Source organism: Rhinatrema bivittatum, chromosome 9, assembly GCF_901001135.1.
Source record: "Rhinatrema bivittatum chromosome 9, aRhiBiv1.1, whole genome shotgun sequence".
NCBI lineage: Eukaryota > Metazoa > Chordata > Amphibia > Gymnophiona > Rhinatrematidae > Rhinatrema > Rhinatrema bivittatum.
The window spans coordinates 175,903,347-175,922,835 of NC_042623.1; the positions used below are offsets into that span (position 1 = coordinate 175,903,347).

A 19,489-nucleotide genomic window follows, 5' to 3' on the forward strand; every position below is an offset into this window, starting at 1 on the left:
GTGCAACTGTAATGGGGCCCAAGGCTGAAGGTAGGCTCCACCACCATTAGGTCTTGTGCAGCCCTCCGTCACTGTTGCATCCATCCACACACATTGAATTTTGCTCTCTCCATCAGGGATAAAAGAGAAATCCCTCATCGCCGGGGGCGGGCACAGTACAGTTCGCATGATCACTGCTCTGCTGCTGCGCCAGACATGGGCTGTTGCTGCAGTGGCTGGACTATATGCAACGGGAAGGCCTTTAAAAATGGGGAACAAATCCTGCCTATTCAATTTATTTATTTGTTACATTTATAACAAGCAGCATCCAAACGTATTGATCTGTGCGGCATACATAAACATCAAAAAATAAAAAACAATTCTCATAAAATCAATTATGTCACATATATCTGTTTAAAAAGGTATGGGGTAGATTTTCAAAGGGATATGTGCGTACCCCCCGAAAACCTACCCCAAACCCCCCCCCCTGCATGCGCCGAGCACAAGCCCTGGGACGCGTGTAAGTCCCGGGGCTTGCATGGAGGGGCGTGTTGGGAGTGACATGGCGTTTTGGGGGCGTGTCAAGAGTGGTGCTGCGTTTTGGGGTGTGTCGGGGGCGTGGTTCTGGCCCGGGGGTGTTCATGGGGCGTGACAGCGGCCCCCGGACCGGAACATGGAGTGCGGCAACCGGCCCGGCGCGTAAAGTTACGCATGCTGGAAGCAGGCGTAACTTTCGGGATAGAGGAAGGGGGGAGGTTTAGATAGGGCCGGGGGGTTAGGGGAGGGAACGGAGGCAGACTGCGCGGCTCGGCGCGCGCAGGCTGCCGATTTTGGGCAGCCTTGCGCGCGCCGACCCCGGATTTTAATGGATACACGCGGCTACGTGCATATCTATTGAAATCCCGCGTACTCTTGTTCGCGCCTGGTGCGTGAACAAAAGTACGCGTGTGCGCAGATTTATAAAATCTGCCCCTCTGCATATAGCCCCGGAGCCACCACGCCAGAACGACCGCGAACCCTCTATGGCAAACTCTCACGTGGAGCACCGCAGATTTTGTGACAGCCGCAGTTTCCCTCACCCAGGGGGCGTGGTTCAAGAGCCCACGCCGTCGCCCTGGTGACCGCCCCCTAGTTCCGCCTCTTCAAGCGTGGTGACGTCGGCGAGTTCCAGACCGAAGCCATGGCGGGGCAGAGCGGGGATTCCCCGAACCTTGCCGCCAGGCTGTCCGAGTTTGTGGACGCGCATTTACAGTTGATTAGGGTAAAGGCCATTGGCAGTGGGGTGGGGGCTCTCCCGCTGATCAGCAGAATAACATCTCAGTGCTAAGAGGAACGTGCTTCCGCCAAGCTTTATTTCTTAGGCGGAGCCTTTGAGGGAGGTGCTGGGCCTGGTGCCCTCCACCCGTGTCTCATTACGACTATTGGCGGCTCGTGGCTGCTGATCAGACATGGTTTGCAGCAGATCGCCCGTGCAGCTACCCGCTTCAGCTGATAATGGAGGATATGTAACACAGCTCACGTCATTAGGATGCCCATGAACCACGGTACCAGCAGCAAACTGCAAACACACACCTCTGCTGATAATGAAATGATAGCGGGCCATTATATAGTAAACGCCATCCAAAAATGATTGATGGGGTACTAGGTGCCTATTTATATTTTCTGCACGAGTTGTTTAAGACTAAATTGATTAAGATCAAAATAGAGGTTGTGCATTCATATAGCTGGACAATTTTATTTCTTAGTTATAAATTTCTAGAGTACACCTTTAAATGCATAGATGCTTTGCAAATTACTAAGGAGACCAGCCAGTGGAACTTTAATAAAGCCAGTGCAATTAACTTTGTAGATAGGCTTTCAAGCCAGTGTATTTGTATTGGATTGAATTAGTGGGATTTCTATGTAACCTGTATTGTTTGTTGGATTAGACCCGTTGGTTTTGGGCCTGATATAGTAAACTCTTTTCCTATTCCCTGCCTTGGGTGATGTCCTTGTTCAAAAAGGTGGTAATAAAAAATGAGAGAAAAGTCATATTAAATCAGGCCCTTAGTGCAGATTCCAGTGTCAGAAAGATCTTTTCTAAGAAGAGCTCTCTGTTCTTGAGGCAGCATTCTCATTGAGAGACATGGCTTGTCATGATCATTTACATTTATTGTTAGGGATTACATTGTAAAAGATCATAAAGCAAATATAAAATATGTTAAACAAAAAATGAGTTTTTTATATTTTGTTAGGGGACATTTTTGTAATTGGAAAGGTAAATGCCGACATTGAAAGAAAAGCGAGAAAGAGAATCTCGTTATTTATATTTCTTACCTTCTGTTTTATATCTGTTAGATATCTTGATAAAATAACAAAAAACAAAGCTTTTTAGAGAGGAATTTAATGTATACCTCAGGGTGAGCATCTCTGTTTCCATTTGCTTTAAAATATGATATTTAAGTACTAACAATTTATATTAAAAGGAAAAAAATCATTTTTGTGAACTACTCCCTTTCAGGAATGTAATAAGTGGATTAGATAATTTTTTAGTATCACCTGACCATAATATAAAGCATTTATCTTTTCCCTAGAATGTCAGCACTGGTTTGGCAGTGGCTGGAGTGATATTGTTTGCAAGAAGTATTAAACTGGTAAGTTACGTGGTGAGAATGAGATTGAACTCTTCTTTGTTTCCATTAACAGTATCACATTTTCATTGAGGTGTAGCTGGTCATCCAGTTTTAATAAAGTGGATGGGGAGAGATGTCATTCAGGGATCTTTTCTGGCTTTTTCCACCTTAGTATTGGTGATGAGTTTGTAGGCCAGACATCTACCATGATAAACACAGTAATACAGAAATGACAGCAGAAAAAAAGATCAAAAGGCCCATCCAGTCTGCCCGATTATTCTGTCCACACTGCTAAGGATACAACCTAGCTACCAACCAAAGAGTGTGACCACTTGCAAGACTTCTCATTACCCAGAGTAGGCTTTTTTTTTGTCTTTCTTCTTTCTATTCTCCATCTTGTATAGAAAATCCCCAGTTTCTTCCAGCATCTACCTTTCCAATATCCAGGGCCCCCAGTCTCCCGTGATTGTGCGGCTGTGGTAAAGGCCACAAATTTCGGCCTGTGCCATGGAGTTAGGCAAGCCTAGTCAAACTGCAGCAGGAGACCGGGAACCCTTTCAAAACAAAAGCAATGGTGGCAGTGGACGGTGCATTTTCTTGGAAGAAAAGGATTGGTGGCAGTGGACGGCGCAGTCTACCCTCCACTGTGCCCCTCACTTACCGGCTCCTATTATTTTCAAACAGGAGGAGGACAGCCGCCTTGCACCTCTTCCGGGGCCTCCTCTCTCCTTCCCTGCTGAGGCGTGAATGGCATGCTTGAGCCCCACCAGGAGAGGAGGGAGGAGGCGCTGGAGGAGATGCGAGGCTGCCGTCCTCCTATTTGAAAATAAGGGAAAATATCCCTGGATAGTTGTGAAGGAAGGCCCATGGCACCAGATCCCTGCGCTTGGTTCCAACTGCACTGGAAGTACAAAGGTCGCAGGAGTCAACTGCCGAGTCAAAAAAGAAAAAGGCAGGTCTGCATTAAAAGGTGATTTAAAAAAAAACAAACCAGTAGGAGTGAGGAGATGTCAAGTACGTCAGAGAGGATTACAAACATGACTTGATTCAGAAGTTCAAGACATGAGAAGAAGAAGGGGAAATGGGATGAAACAGGGAAAAGGTCAACTAGTGAGATATGTGGTGGTCTGATTATCTGAACTTTTGCCGTGGCTCTTCAGGCAAGCTTTGAGTTAATATTAACCAGTTCTGCAGTTCTGTGTTTTGCAGTTTTACGGTCTTGTTTTTGTTTTTGGGTTTTTTTTGCATTTTCTGTATGTATTTCCAGGCAACTAGAGTAATGAAACAGTCTGGAGTTTTGGTTTTATTTGTGATCCAAGCTGCTGCTGGCTTCAGGGAGGGTGACATTGATTGTATTATTTATTTATTTATTGCTTTTATAAACCGTCAGTCTGTGGGGACAGTCTTAACGGTGTACAAGGTTATAACAATAAATAATACATTGCAATATAACATTAATAAAGGGGTAAAAGTAAATAAGGCATGAATAAAAACATACAAAATAAAAGGATCTAAAAATAGAAATAACAAATGAATAAAATCATACAAGGTAAAAATAAGGAAAAGAAACCGTCCCAAAGGTATACATTACGAGCATGGCATGGCTGTTAAAGGAAATTAGGAATCATATGCCTTTTTTGTATTTTATGATTATTGTGTTTTTTTGTACCAACATATGATTTATCGTGTTTATTGAATTCTGTACATCGCTTTCGGCCTTTTTTGAAAAAGAAATCCATTCATGTGATTATTATTACATTTTGTGGAAAATATGAACATTCAGTCTAATCACTCTTCCTCTTAATCATCAAGTTTGTTTATAAAACAGTTCCAAGACAATAGTGCACAATACTTGAAATGGTATAACTGAATGGATTTTATTTCAGCACCGTGGAGACAGGGCACATAGCACTGGGCTTCAGTGGTGATAGATAAAATGGTGCTTCACACGTCTCCTTAAGCTTGGTTAGAAGAAGGGCGCACAGTTTAGCACTGTCGCTTGTTTCTTGTCTATCAAGACATAAGTGACTCAAGAAAGTAAAGACTTTTTAGCTTGGTATACCCTTCCATCTTTGAACTGATTTAGATACGGCACACTAGTGACAGTAGGGTCCTGAGATTACAGTTTCCTTGGTGCAACTGTTTTCTTGATACTTTGCATGTCTGATTTCCTGTATTTTAGAGATTTGTGTTATTTTAGCAGACTCGTACTTGTGTTTTTTTTAATTCATGATATTAATGTACAAAATAAAGCAAATATTTCTGGCTTTAAGAATGGACCTAAATAAACCTCTGCAGTTAATTTGCAGTTTTTCCAGGTCAACAAACTGTTGTACTGCTTGTATTTTTTTTGTTTCCTGCTTCCAGCCTTTTCTTTTTTTTTAATTGACAGACAACGAAGTTTAAAAGGGCCGCTGATATTCCAGAGGAATTTATAGGAAAGAACGTTAAACTTCGAGGGAGATTGCTTCATGTAACCGAGGAAGGGCTGGAAGTGGAACACGTACCTATTAGTCTTCCTTTCATATCGTCATGGCAAAGAAGATGTAAGTAAAAGTGGAAGGATCTAGAGGCACATGCTATTTCTTTAAAAAAAAAAAAAAAAAAAGAAAAGTATATAAATGTGTATGGTAAATTGTAACTGGAGAAAATAGTACCATATCTGTTATTGAAGTTAGATCATTAAAAATAACAGACTGTGCATGCCAGAAAGTTGCAGCTAGAATTATTTCACGTGGGCTGACCCCATCATGCTGTTGCCCCCTTCCAGTAGGACTGGAAGGGTCAGATGTGTTACGTAGGAAGTACCATGCTGTGTCAGACCAGTGGTCCATTGAGCCAGGCATCCTCTTTCCAGTAGTGGCCAGTCCGAGTCACTTGGAAGTAGCAGGCAGATCCTAATAGGAACTTGCTGAACTCTCAGGAGGAGGGGGTGACCTATACCAGCCAAAGGAACCGTGTTGCAGGTAAGTCTTGGAGAAGATTTCTCCTGCCCTCCTGGCCAGTAAGGGCACATGTGTTACTCTGGCTTTAATGTATGGAGTGGAGGACTTTTTCTTTTTTTTTTATACAAGAGCAGCGTGTCCATTTTTGAATGCCCAAGATTAAATAAACATACCTGGTAACAGAACAGAATTTAATATGCAGCAGAGCCTTCTTCCAGGGGACCACAGAACAACTTGCATGATGAGGACAGTAATAGGAAGTTCAGACACAATTATTTAAACCACTATCATGTGAAAAGCAGTATCCGTGTCCTAAATGGTTGGTTAGTGGGATGGTTGCATGTTACATGATACCAAATACATTGTAAATCTTTTTCCAGTGAAATGGTGCACTGAGTTGTAATTATGCAGATGCTGTGTACTGGGAACATCCTTTTATTAAGAGCATGTTTGCTGGCTTAGGCAATATCTGCTAATTTTGTGGTGGAGGGACGCATTGGACAGATGTCTCCTGTCTCCTAAACAGGGGACTGTGCTCACCTGTTTTTTTTCTGGTGCTGGCTTAGATTTGTCAAGATTTCTGCTGTTGGAGCTCATCCCTCTCACTTTGCTGAATTCACTTCTAGGCCAGGGCCCTGACATACTGGCCTGGAGGGTGCGAGGTTTATTGCCGAAGGAGGCAGACTAAGAGGATTTGCCACCTCGCAAGCCCCTTTGCTTGCACCTTTTAGAATCGGCAAAGATTGGTTTATCAGACTGAGTTAAATTTGTCTTGCTGGGTTTGAGGATTGCTGAGGGCAATGTAGTGGGCTCAGGAGATGTGTTCAGCAGAGAAAGTCTATGCTATTGAGAGGATATGGAGGCAGCAGAGTCCAAAACCTTTTACCAGGCGAGAATAAAAGTTCTCACTTCACTTTGTATTAATGGTGCTAATATTTTCCAAAAGAGGTTTGTGGAATGTGCAGTACGGTTACTAAATGTATACTCTGCTGTGAACAAAACAAGTTTGCTCAAGGGTTTGATTGAAGAACTTAATCTACAAATTCCTTTTCTCAGTGCAAAGGGGAGGGGAACGACTCTGTGACCTTTGCTCAAACTCAACTGCATGGTTTTAAATATTTTAATTATTTAAGGAATTTTAAAAGAGGGGGTTGTGGTGGAAATGTGGCTGTGTTTTTCTATCATTCACCATTGCTTGAGTTACATAAGTACATAAGATTTGCCATACTGCGTCAGGCCAAAGCTCTATCAAGCCCAGTATCTTGTTTCCAACAGTGGCCAAACCAGATCACAAGTACCTGGCAGGATCCCAAGGGGTAGATAGATTTCAAGCTGCTTATCAGCCGTCTCTTCTCCAGGCTAAAGAATCCTAATCTCTTTAGCCTTTCCTCATAGGGGAATTATTTTTAACATTTTGGTTGCCTTTCTCTGTACCTTTTCTAATTTTGCTATAACTATTTTGACATGTGATGACCAGAACTGCACACAATATTCAAGACGAGGTTGCACCATGGAGTGATATAGAGGCATTATGATATTCTCTGTTTTATTCTCCATTTCTTTCCTGATAATTCCTAGCATTCTATTTGCTTTCTTGGCTGCTTCTGCTGCAAACTGGAATGAAAAAATATAATCTCACTTCATACAATTGTTAGAAGGAACGGAACACATAGGATCTTAAAATATGACCTTCATATGAGTGAAGGATTGACACAGTTATCTGTGTTCAGAATGTCCATTAGAGTTTGTGATCTTCGGTCTTTAAATATCCAGTGTGAGTCCTGTGTTTCTCAATTATATGATTCATGTGAATATTTTTTTAAGCATTTTTTCCCCTTATACACTTAAAACCATTTTAAATCTTATGAGACTGCACTTATCTTTGTGCCTGATATTTCGGGAAGGCAGCACATTGTGCGCATTAAAGTGTCAGCATTCTTGATTGTCTGTGGTACTTTTACTTGCATCCAGCTGACATTGCAATGTTTCGGAAGGAAAACTTCCTTCTTCAGGGGTCGGTCAACTCATACAATATCATTTTCTCAAAATCCCGGGTGTCCAGAAAATGTAACAATGTGTTTCAAAGACATCATAATTGTCAAAGAATACCACCTCAAAAATGTCTGAATGCACTACAGATAATATTTATAATACAATGAAGTCTTCTTGTATAAACATGTCAGTTTGAGCCCATATAACTTATTAAGCTACTGACTGTATGTGTAAATGCCATCAATGTCACACAGTTGATCGCTTAATCTGGCAGATAAAGTAATTTAAACAGGTCTTTATAAAAGGTAAACTAGAATGAATGCCTATGTATGTATTTTCAAAGATGTCAATCACAAATGGATTTACTAGATGATTTGATTAGACTTTATAAATGAGCTATTAGAGCACAGCTACATTGGGCAACGTTGATATAATATGTAAAGCAAGAAAAAAATACCTGTGGGGTCTCCATATTAATAAAGAGCCACTAATGTTCACTGAAAACAAAGATTTTCTTTCAAAATGGGTAACAATTCTGAATAATTGCTCCCTAGATTTAATGCTTTTCATAATAGACCAAACCAAGGTCATGATAGAAGAAATCAATGTGAAGATTGCAGCAGTGGAAGAGCAGTATAAACAAAAAACATCCCTTGAAGCATTCAGTGCATCATTAGAGGAATTAAAATCATCCATAGAGAAATCTGATCAGACATCAAGAAAGGCAAAATAGCGAAATTTTGATGTGATGAACGACTATGAGTCATCTAAAGTGTACCCTTGGTTAAATTGAGACTCGTAGACAATATCAGAATGGAGGATCAAGAAAGTCACTTCTCCCTCTTCTGATGAACCATCAAGTGGCGTGGATCACTATTCCAGATAAGAAGAACCACCTTCTGGAAAAAAATTTTTTAGGGCGAGGATTTTGCCCGCCCAGAACAGGACGATTCCATGGGGGAGACAAACCATTCACGAGATCACAGTTGGATCTGAATCGGCCGTAATTAATTTGTCATCTTATCGTCTGTCATCTACTGAAGAAAAAGTACACATCTCTTTTGACAGGATATCATTATACCGGTTTTCTGAAATCTTCCAATTAGATTATATTTTGCATCATCACAGGATACAACTCCATTGTAAAGCCTTGATCCACATGGGGCCCTCCAGGACCCATAGACCCACATATACTGACCTTTCAGAATTTGGTTCTTGCCACGATTTCTTCAATTTTTCAGAAGAAAATAAAGAATTAAAAATGTTGGCATTAAATAAAAATGTAGCTATTAAGCCAGCTGATAAAGGTAGGACGCTTGTACATACAGTCACTAAAGATTATGTTCAAGAATGCTGTAGTCAGTTTAATAACAGGTGATATTATATAAAATTAGATTTTGACCTCACACTTGATACACAGCTAAAAATTCAGAATCTTTTGAAAAAAAGCTAAGCAGAGGGGTTTTCTGACAACAAAAGAACTTTACGTATTTACAGGTGGAGTCACCACGGACACCGGTAATCTACAGGGTTCCAAAGATTTGTAAATCTTTGGATAAGCCACCATGTAGACTAATAGTGTCTACGAATCGATCCCTAATGGAACCTTTAGCACATTTTGTGGGCTTGGATCTTGCAGCCATTTGTACAAAAGGCAAAATCATAAGTTCAAGATACTGCACATATGTTATGCAAGCTTTCTACCTGTGTTTATTTAACTCCAGAGATGTTTTTGGTCAGTCTAGATGTTGAATCATTATTACACGAATGTCCCACAGTAAGAGGCATTACAAATTGTTGAAGTCCTGGGAAAGAGAGACTGTCCACAACGTATTCCATCTGATTTTTTGATGGAGTTAGCAGAATTAATAATGTGTAATAACTTTTTTCAGTTTGAAGCTGATTTCTTTTATCAAATCCATGGGCTAGCCATGGGCTCCTTCATGGCACCAGATGTAGCCAATTTATTTGTCACTAAGGAAAGCCCCACGGTATCGCTAAGAACATAAGAACATAAGAAATTGCCATGCTGGGTCAGACCAGGGTCCATCAAGCCCAGCATCCTGTTTCCAACAGTGGCCAATCCAGGCCATAAGAACCTGGCAAGTACCCAAACACTAAAAAGATCCCATGCTACTGATGCAATTAATAGGAATAGAGCAGGGGCTCCCCTCTGAAGTGGAGAGAGGTGCTGTCGGGACCAGAGCTGAGGGGGGTGTTCCCTTCACCCCTCCGAAGAGAGGAACCAGTTGCCAGCCAGCCAGGAGATGCCCACTAACTGTCCTTTTGCCTGTCCACCACCACCACTGAAAGTAGGAAAGCCTGGAGGCAATACTGGGGATAGAGTGCAGCCGGAGCCCCGAAGACCAGGGCTCCCTTCTGAAGCGGAGAAAGGCACATCGGGACCGGTGCGGAGAGAGCACTCCCTTCCCCCCTCCGAAGAGAGGAACTAGTCGCTGGCGCCAGCCGGCCAGAGGACGCCCACTGACCATCCCCTTGCCCGCCCACCACCACCGCCGAAGGTAGGAAAGCCCTGCGGTAACGCCGGAGCTGCTTGGGCTGGCGTGCGCGCACCTTTGGCGCACGCACGAAGGAGCACTACAATGGCTTTCTAAGTAATTTGCAACAGCCATTATGCATCATGCGTGAAACTTTAACCCATTTTACCTCAATTATTTCAAGCACTTACCAGCATTACAATCTTCCTGCAGGGGTACTTTGGGGGGGGGGGGGGGGAGCGTGCTGCTATGCACAGGGCCGGTGCAAGGGTATTAGGCACCCTAGGCAAACCTTACAGCCTGGTGCCGCCCTCCCACCGCCCCATACACAATTTTAAATTATGCATTTATAACATTTTTTACATGAAAAGTGACATTCTGAGGTAAAATTAATATGCGCGTTGTGATAATTTCATGCACTGTTGTGATACCAACAAGAAAACTTTGCGTCTTGGAATTCATATGGCATCATACCTATTGTAATATATTTTGGCATGGTCCTCCCCTATCAACACAGTACTATCTGCCAACACTCAAAGAATAACAACCCTACCTATGAAAAAGAATATCACAAATATTACACCAGAATCTAAAATATCATATCACCTCCTGTCAGGAAAACAGAACAGGCCAAGCTACTACAGATCCCTACAGAGAAACCACATGTTAAAAGAATGCTTCATCTCAGTCTTTGCATGCAGAACACAAACCCTCACCAAATACAGAATAAAGCCACATAAAGTATTAATAGAAATGTGCAGACAAAAACTGAACTGTAAAACGCATCACGCCAGACTCTATACAGTGCAACAATGGAAAAAAAAATTCACTATTCCTCATGAAACAATCGATATATAAATCATTAATCATAATTATAAAATCATGCTAATAAAATAATTTCAAAACAGCTGATGAATAGAATATCCAACAATTAGACTCATGCAAATTTTGAAAGCTTTACCAAACACCAATAAAATATTTCAAACAGCAGACAAATTACATACTACCCAATAATTAAAATGGTAGTCAATCAAGAAAAAGGAACTTAAAAAGCCACCTTTACTTACCCTCTCCAGCAGTTCTCCTACTCCTTTCCCTTGCAGGCCACACCAGAAGCAGCAGTAGCTGCTGAAGCTGTCCTCACGGTCCTCTTCCTTAAGGACCACAACCAGTCTCTTCTCTCTCTCACACACACACACTCCAGTCACACCCTCAGGACCAGTTTCTGTCTCTCACACGCCAGTCATCTCCCCAACCAGAGTCTCTCTCTCTCTCTCTCACGTCACCTCTCTGGCCAGTCTCTCTCAATCACACAATGCTCTCACTCTCTCTTACTTTACACACAGGCTTTTAATCACACACATGCTCTCTCTATTTCACTTACACACAAGCTCTCAATCACACATATGTTCTATCTCACTTACAAACAGGCTCAATCACACACATGCCCTCTCTCTCACAGCCACAAGCCAGCCAAAAACATGCTCCATCTGTCTCTCACACACACAAGTACCCTCCCTGACTCACATATACACTACACACATACAGAAGCACCCTCCCTGTCTCACACACAGAAGCACCATTCCTTTCTCACATACACATCACATACACACACACACACACAGAAGCACCATTCCTTTCTCACATACACATCACACACACACACACAGAAGCACCATTCCTTTCTCACATACACGCACACAGAAGCACCCTTCCGATCTGTACACACAAAGGCCCCCAGCTGAACAGTTCGTCTCAGGCAGCGGCTGGCTGCGCCGGTCTTCATTTCTTCGGCCCCACCGGCCTGGTCTCTGGCGGCGGCTGGCTGCGCCAGTCTTCATTTCTTTGGCCCCGCCGGCCTGGTGTCCGGCGGCGGCTGGCTGCGCCGGTCTTCATTTCTTTGGCCCCGCCGGCCTGGTGTCCGGCAGCGGCTGGCTGCACCGGTCTTCATTTCTTCGGTCCCCGCTGGCCTGGTCTCCGGCGGCGGCTGGCAGCAACGGTCTGCTTTTCTTCGGCCCTTCCGGCTGCGAGTAGCATGCGACACACTGGTTGAGAATCGCTGGTCTAGGTCCTGCTCGTGTTGCAGGGCTCATCACTGTGAAACAGCCACGCGGTGCCCTCAATGTGAGCATGAGCAGAGGAGGCCACGTGATCAGCTAGACCGGCCCACTGGGAGAAGCCCGATCCCCCAATAGGCCAATCCACCCCGGATCCCGTGACGGCCTTGCACTTCTGGTTCCAGTTGGGTGGCCTGGGTCCAAATTGGGTGGGCAGCTGCCCACCCGTGGCTACGCCACTGCTGTGTGCATCCGAAGCGAGTATTTATTCTCTTTGACAAGGTATCATCAATAATGGAACTGACATACCCTGTTGAAATCATACTAGGATGGGGAATATGAGGAAACCTAAGTAGAATTAATAAGCACAAACAAGAAAAGAATGCAAAGATGACCCTCACCACGATAAGTAACAACTCCTCTGCAGTCGCTTCCTGCTTCGTTTTACACTCCTATTATTAAATGTTCAGTCACTGTCAAAAAAATAACCCACTCATAAATGACATGCTAGAGGATTTAAAGCCTACTATCTTCTGCATTTCTGAAACCTGGCTAAATGACAAATATAATGTGCTCTTAAATCAAATTGATCTACCCAACTATGATGTCTTTCACTTCCCCAGGCCCAAAAGAAAAGGAGAGGGTCTACTAATAATCAGTAAAAAACCAAAAAAAAACCAAACTCAAACCTTATAGAGATTACCCCTCCCTACGAAATAGCAATACTAAAATCACCACAACTCAACATAGGAATGGTCCATTGCCCCCCTGGAATACTGCAAAAAGACTGCTCACCTTTGATGGAACTATTCAAAATGTTTCCATCACCTGAAACTACACTAATTGTAGGAGACTTTAACCTTCATGTAGATGGAACACCAAAAATCATAGCATGTGAAATATTTTTAGATACAATGGAATCAGTGGGATGGTCACAATATGTAACCAATCCCACTCGTAAAGCAAGCTATATCCTAGATCTAATATTTGCCAACCACAACAACTATCTAATCAACACATCCCACAAAATATTGCCCTGATCTGATTACCATCTAATAAAAGTGGACATATTCCTCCTTAAAGCTAAGCAAACAAATTTTATTAATAACCAAACCTTCCTCAGCTTATTTATTAATAACCAAGCTTCCTCAGCTTTTGAGGAAGCTAATGCTTCCTCAAAAGCTGAGGAAGCATTAGCTTCCTCAGGACTCAAAAGCTGAGGAAGCTAATGCTTCCTCAGCTTTTGAGTCCTGAGGAGAAATCGTCAATGATATTGCAGATAACCTAAGCCCAATACAGACAAAAACATTCCAAAAAGAACAGAATAATTATAAACAAAAGAAACCATGGTACAACGAAGAACTAAGACAAACCAAACAGACACTGAGAAAAACTGAGAAACATTGGTAAAAATGCCCATCTGCAGAATCCCTAGGAAAATACAGATCCCTCCTAGCAAATTACCGTACCCAAATCAATAAAGCAGAAAAAGACTACAATGCAAAACAGATTCAAAGGGTAATATTTAACTCCAAATTACTCTTTGAAACATCAACACTTAATCAAGGACCCTTCCTCCATCTCAAATAACTACAACTTCTCAAAGAGTGCCTGTAATGAATATGCCACCTCCTTATTAGATAAAATATATAGGTTAAAAACACAATTCTCTACTTACTCGTCAACTAAAGAACCTGAAGATAAACAAGGGCAGACTAAAAGGAACACTTGGAGCACGTTTGACATAGTAACTAAACTCGAAATAAATCAAATCATTACCAAACTTGAGCCAGCTATACACCCACTTAACCCAAATTTGGTGAGTTCCCTTAAAATAGTTTGCTGTGTAATCACCCAACAATCGCAACCATAAACAACCACTTGCTCTCAGAAGGATGGGTCCCCTATGGGGCAAAACAAGCTGTGATCAAAACAATCCTAAAAATACAAATGGCAGAACTGACGAATGGGACAATTACCAGTCAATATCCAATTTGCCTTTTATCGCTAAAGTTCTAGAAAAAACTGTTATCCCAACTGGTAAGCTACCTAGAAGACAATGATATTCTACACCCAAACCAATTCATATTCAGAAAGATTGCGCAACTGAAACTTTACTAATATTTCTAATATATCCTGTACTATAGGGATTTAACAACGATGAATCTTACATCCTGGTTCTATTAGTAGCCTTTGCACTGCGGACCATACCCTGCTCTGCCATCAGATGAAAAAATTGGAATAGTCGGAAGTGTTCTAAAATGGTTCTCCTCCTTCCTAGCAGGACATTCCAAGTCAAACTGGGCAACAACATATCTGGCACATTCCATATCAATACAGGTGTCCCCCAGGGCTCAGTACTCTCGCAACACTTTTCAACATTTATTTCAAAAAATGTGCTTGGTGTGCATATGTCCTGGCCACATGCGTATCTCCCGGGATTTCCGCGTGCCAGGCTTTTAAAATTTAGGCTTAAATCAACTGGATCACCTTTATCCACATGTTTATTCACGCCCTCAAAAAACATAGAAATGATGGCAGAAAAGGACCAAATGGTTCACCCAGGCTGCCCAGTAAACTTATGGTAATATCTACTGCACCTTATAGGTTACCCCATGCTTATCAGTTTCCCACCCCGTAAAAGTCAGGGCCCTTGTTGATTACTGTTTGAATCCAATTCCCTGTCATGCCTTGCCAGTGAAACAGATAGCAACGTTTGAGTTGCATCAACAGTATCAAGGCTTATTGGTTAAGGGTAGTAGCCACCGCATAATCAAGTTACCCCCATATTTGTTTCCCCAGACCGTAAAAGTCAGGGCCCTCGTTGGTTGCTGTATGAATCCAATTCCTCCTTTCCCCCTGCCGTTGAAGCAGAGAGCAGTGGTGGAGTTGCATCAACAGTATCAAGGCTTATTAATTAAAGGGTAGTAACTGCCGCACCAGCAAGTTACTTCATGCACTTTCTTCTTCATCTCCAACCCTTAGGCTTTAGGGATCCACAATATTTATCCTATGCCCTTTTGAATTTTTTCACTGTTTTGGTTTTCACCACCTCTTCCGGAAGGGCATTCCAGGCATCCACCACCCTCTTTGTGAAGAAATATTTTCTGACGTTGGTTATTAGATGACCTCCCTGGAGATTCATGTTGTGACCGCTAGTTCTACTGATTTCTTTCCAACGGAAAAGACTTGCCGTTTGTACATCAATAAACCTTTCAGGTATCTGAAGGTCTGTATCATATCACCCCTGTGCCTCCTGTCTTCCAGGGTATACACATTCATATATTTCAGTCTCTCCCCAGAGGTTTTCTGACATCATTTTGGTTGCCCTTCTCTTGACTGCCTCCATCCAGTCTCTATCCCTTTTGAGATAAGGGCTCCAGAACTGAACACAATACTCCAGGTGAGGCTTCACTAAGGACCTGTACAAGGGCATCTCCACCTCCATTTTCTTACTGGATATTACTCTCTCTATGCAGCCCAGCATTCTTCTGGCTTTAGCTATCGCCTTGTCACATTGCTTCGCCATCTTCAGATCACCAGAGTCTATCACCCCAAGATCTCGCTCTTGGTCTATACACATCAGCGCCCCCCCCCCCCCCTCCCCAATCACATACCGCTCTTTTGGATTATCACATCCCAAATGCATTTCTCTGCACTTCTTGGCATTGAATCCCAGCTGCGAAATCTTCAACCATTCTTCAAGCTTTCGTAAATCACTTTTCATTCTCTCTGCTCCTTCAAGCATGTCCACTCCATTGCAGATCTTGGTATCATCTGCAAATAGACAAACTGCCTTCTATCCCTAGGCTACCTCCAGCTATCAAACCATGTCTCCCAGCTTCTAATTAGCACTAGCATCTCTTTTCACAGTTGCTTTTCTAGGGAAATGCTGAACATAGACTCTGTGTAAACTCATCCAGCCTTCTTCAATAAAGACCTTTTTTTTTTTTTTTTTGCTGTGTAAAGCCATTGTTCCTTAAATATGTGTCTGCTCCCTCCTGGTGTGTGTAATCCCTCTTTTCCTGGAGATTTCTTTAACCCTAATTGGCAGGTATTTCTGCAGTCCAAAGCAATAATGAGGTGTGGAATAACCATGATTGTGGGAAGAAGAGACATTTGCATTATCTATTAGAACCAGAGTTGCATGGCATCTGTTTCAACGCACAATCATAGCCAAGGCCTGTGGTTTAGGAGTAGATTCAGTAGCAAGGGTTTAAAATTTTTGCAGCATGCTTTATTTTAGATTCTGCATCAATGTTTGGCATAAAGAATCCTGCATTTTGTTTTGGTTAATATACGCAAGAAGGGCCGTTTCTTAGCAAAGCTTTCATTTTGTCAGTGTTTTTAATTTAATACAGAAAAGTCCAGAGGACCCCGGGCCGGCTGCAGTGATGGTATTCGCAGTCTGTCATTACTCAATGGCAGCAGGTAGTGGCTGGACCCAGGGTCCAGCTTCCCCAGTGGAAGGACTCGTGGGGCCCCCACAACCAAGGACCATTGCTGCAGTGACTGAGCTGGGGGGGTGAGTGCAGGGGGTTATAAAACCAGGGGGGGGGGGGAACCTGGAGAGTTGTGAATGAAGGCTTGAGGTGTCCGTGCCCATGCTGGTTCTGATTGAGCTGGAAGCCCAAAGGAGCAGGAGGAAAATGGCTGAGGCAAAAGTCAAATAAAAACTCTCCCTTTTTTTTTGTTTTTTTTTGTTTTGTGTGTGTGTGTGTCTGGATACATTTTTCTTCATTATTCCTTTTCTTACTCTTCTCCCCCTTTCACTACATCACATCTCCCGCCTCTCACTCCCACTGTCCAGGATGCTTTTCTCCTCCTTCCTCCTGTTACCTCTATTGTCTTCCTCCCTCCCTCCCTGTGCCGGTATCTTCTTTCCATTGGGTGTCTCCTTACCTCTTTTCCATGTCTTCTTCCCCTCTCTCCCCCACCGTGTGCTGCCATCTTCCCTCACCATCATTCATGTTTTCCCTCTCCTCCCCCAGACCATCTTTCCTTCTCCTCACCCACCCTGCTGCCATGTGCCGTTCCCCACCCCCCTCTCAGCCATCCACCTCCCAGCTGCCAGGCAGTCCTCCTTGCTAAGTCAGAAACACACGGTCCACTGGTGCCACTGTGCTCCTGGAAATACTTTTTCATGCTGCTTGGTTCTGACTTGGTAAGTAAAGCCGGCCGCCATGGGGGGAGAAGACCGCCGGTGACTGGGAAAATAGAAGCAGCGTAGACTCAGGCTGGCAGGGAGTGCTGGGTGCAAAAGCAGCTGTAATGCAGCTTGTCACGGGGGTTCACAGATGGTTGCCGTAGTTCTGCAGCAGACTGTGGATTCCTTGGCATTTGCTGGCAGCTTGGTCCTAGCACTACTTTTGCTCAGTGACTGAGTATATTAATGCAATTGAATGGGCCAGTAGTGGTTGACCTGAGACCAAATGTTTGTTCTAGGGACCGTTTTTTTTAAGCCATATAGCTGGGTACCTTGGCCTGAATAAACATTGACCTAAAAAAAAAAAAAAAAAAAAAGCATTCCCATGGGGTGTGGGGGTGGAGAGAGAGAGAGTAAACAGCGCACATTTATTTGCCTTTTCAGATGTGCAGTTGGTTTTGTCCCGTTTTGCCGCTCGCGCAGATAGTAGGCGCTAAGCGCGGGCACAGTTTCTACAGGCGTACTTTAAGATGGCTCATTTTGAACGGGCAGCTTCCCAGGTAGTCAAAAACGAGCTGGCAAGTCCGGGCGGGTTTACCTTGCGACTGTCTGGGCAACTCAGAATTGTCCCCTTCGGAAGCATGGCTAGCCGCTCAACCAGAGACTGGCGCCGAAAGTCCCAACTGTACCTAAAAATGCAGATGGGCCACCATGGGTGTCAGCCAGGTAAAGCTCTCTGCCAGAGTCCACCTCATAAAATTCTGGTGTGGAGTATCCTGTGGAAGTTTGCCTCCTCTTTGTGCAGCAGAACTTGGGTTTATTGTCAGATGGCCTTGAATATAACACCGCAGCTTTGTAATGTAATTCTCTGATAAAAGTTTTATTGTGGTGCGTTAAAAAAAAAAAAAAATTCTTGAGAGCAATGTCCCTCCTTGTAAAGAGGACTTCGCTCTCTTATCATTTTGATGACAAGCTTTGAAATAAAGCCACATTTCTTTTTTATTTAGTGCAGTCTAATGGCAGTTTGTTGATTAGGCTGGCTGGAGTGGAACTGACGCAGAATGGCAGGCTCTGGTTACGGGAATGGCTAAAACCCTCGGAAATGCTGTGGTTCCAGCTTCTTCGAAGAGACGAGTCGGCGCTCGACTGCTTCGTGTTACTGAACCGGGTAAGTGGGCTGAAGATGGTGGAGTCCATCACGGTTGCTGTCTCACAGGCCGATTGCACTCAGGTGCACCCGGTCCAGCGCACGGATTTACTGGTGGTCGGGCACGCAAGAGTAGCGTCCGATGCTGTAAGGAGATCAGTGCATCCAAAATGCGCACGCTAACAAACACATACCCCATAGCGCCCGACGCATGTAAATTCCACGTAGATGAAGACATTAGCTATTACCCTCCCATGCGGGAAGGCGCGCCCAAAACCCGGGCACCCAACGCACAATTTTTAACGCGGGAAATTTTAACCTCAGCTCTGGAGGTGGAGTAAAGTTAATTCGCAGTTAATGGCTCATGAGAAACATTAAAAAAAAATATATATATATGGTTCTCTGAGTTGTGATAAACGTGTCCTCCTGCTCTTTAATATCATTCTAACTCTTCAATTTACTGCTTCTGCTGAAGACAAATATCTAGGCATTGATTTGATGAAAAAGAAGCGCCCTTTTCTCATGACCATACAATTTAGACGCCTGCAGCAATGGGCGCCGGATATAATAAACTTCAGCATTTAAATCAGCATCTCAGCAAAATAACCTTAAAGACGTATTCAGCGCCCATTGCAATTGTGGGCGGCCGATGCAAGAAACTCCTTTGAGTGCCAGAAACGCACATTCTCCCTTAGCACGCTCTTCCTTATGCTGCCCCAAGTTCCCTCTCATTTAAATACTGCATCGGGCGCGTGTTAAGAAAACGGGCCCTCAGTGCAAGGGCCTGTTTTGTGCGCGCGTCTTATTTCATCGGCCCTCCCGTCTGCAGCCCAGGAGTGCTGGGAACGGTTTTCTGTTAACTCCTTTGTAATTATGTTGCCCCAGACTTCATTGCATATTTTCTTCCCTGGAGAAAATACGTTTTGTGATACTTCAGACCTAGTCACTTACGGCGGTGGTTCGCCACCCATTTTTCCATTGGGACATGCCTGACGGATGATGCTTACACGTATGACGCACTGCACACGGGACCCTCATGAGGCTAAATGCAGACATGGGCTCTGCATCCACAGGAAGGCCTCTTTCCACTACCCATCCCCCCTTCAACAGTGG

At 43.5% G+C, this 19,489-nt stretch overlaps 1 protein-coding gene across 5 annotated transcripts in view; it reads left to right on the top strand.

Annotated features, from left to right (window-relative positions):
• The first annotated feature begins 1,018 nt into the window (after nt 1-1,018).
• The window catches only part of C9H3orf33 (chromosome 9 C3orf33 homolog), a 29,309-nt gene continuing 10,838 nt past the window's right edge, over nt 1,019-19,489 (top strand). The window contains exons 1-4 of one of the 5 annotated variants that reach the window (XM_029616557.1): nt 1,019-1,240; nt 2,553-2,612; nt 4,984-5,137; nt 18,237-18,397. In XM_029616557.1, the coding sequence (XP_029472417.1) occupies nt 1,160-1,240; nt 2,553-2,612; nt 4,984-5,137; nt 18,237-18,397 (456 nt within the window). In that variant the 5' untranslated portion in view covers nt 1,019-1,159. Of the gene's footprint in view, nt 1,241-1,590; nt 1,618-1,840; nt 1,983-2,552; nt 2,613-4,983; nt 5,138-18,236; nt 18,398-19,489 lie in introns of those variants that run through there. The other 4 variants (XM_029616556.1, XM_029616560.1, XM_029616559.1 and 1 more) reach the window with 4 other exon arrangements.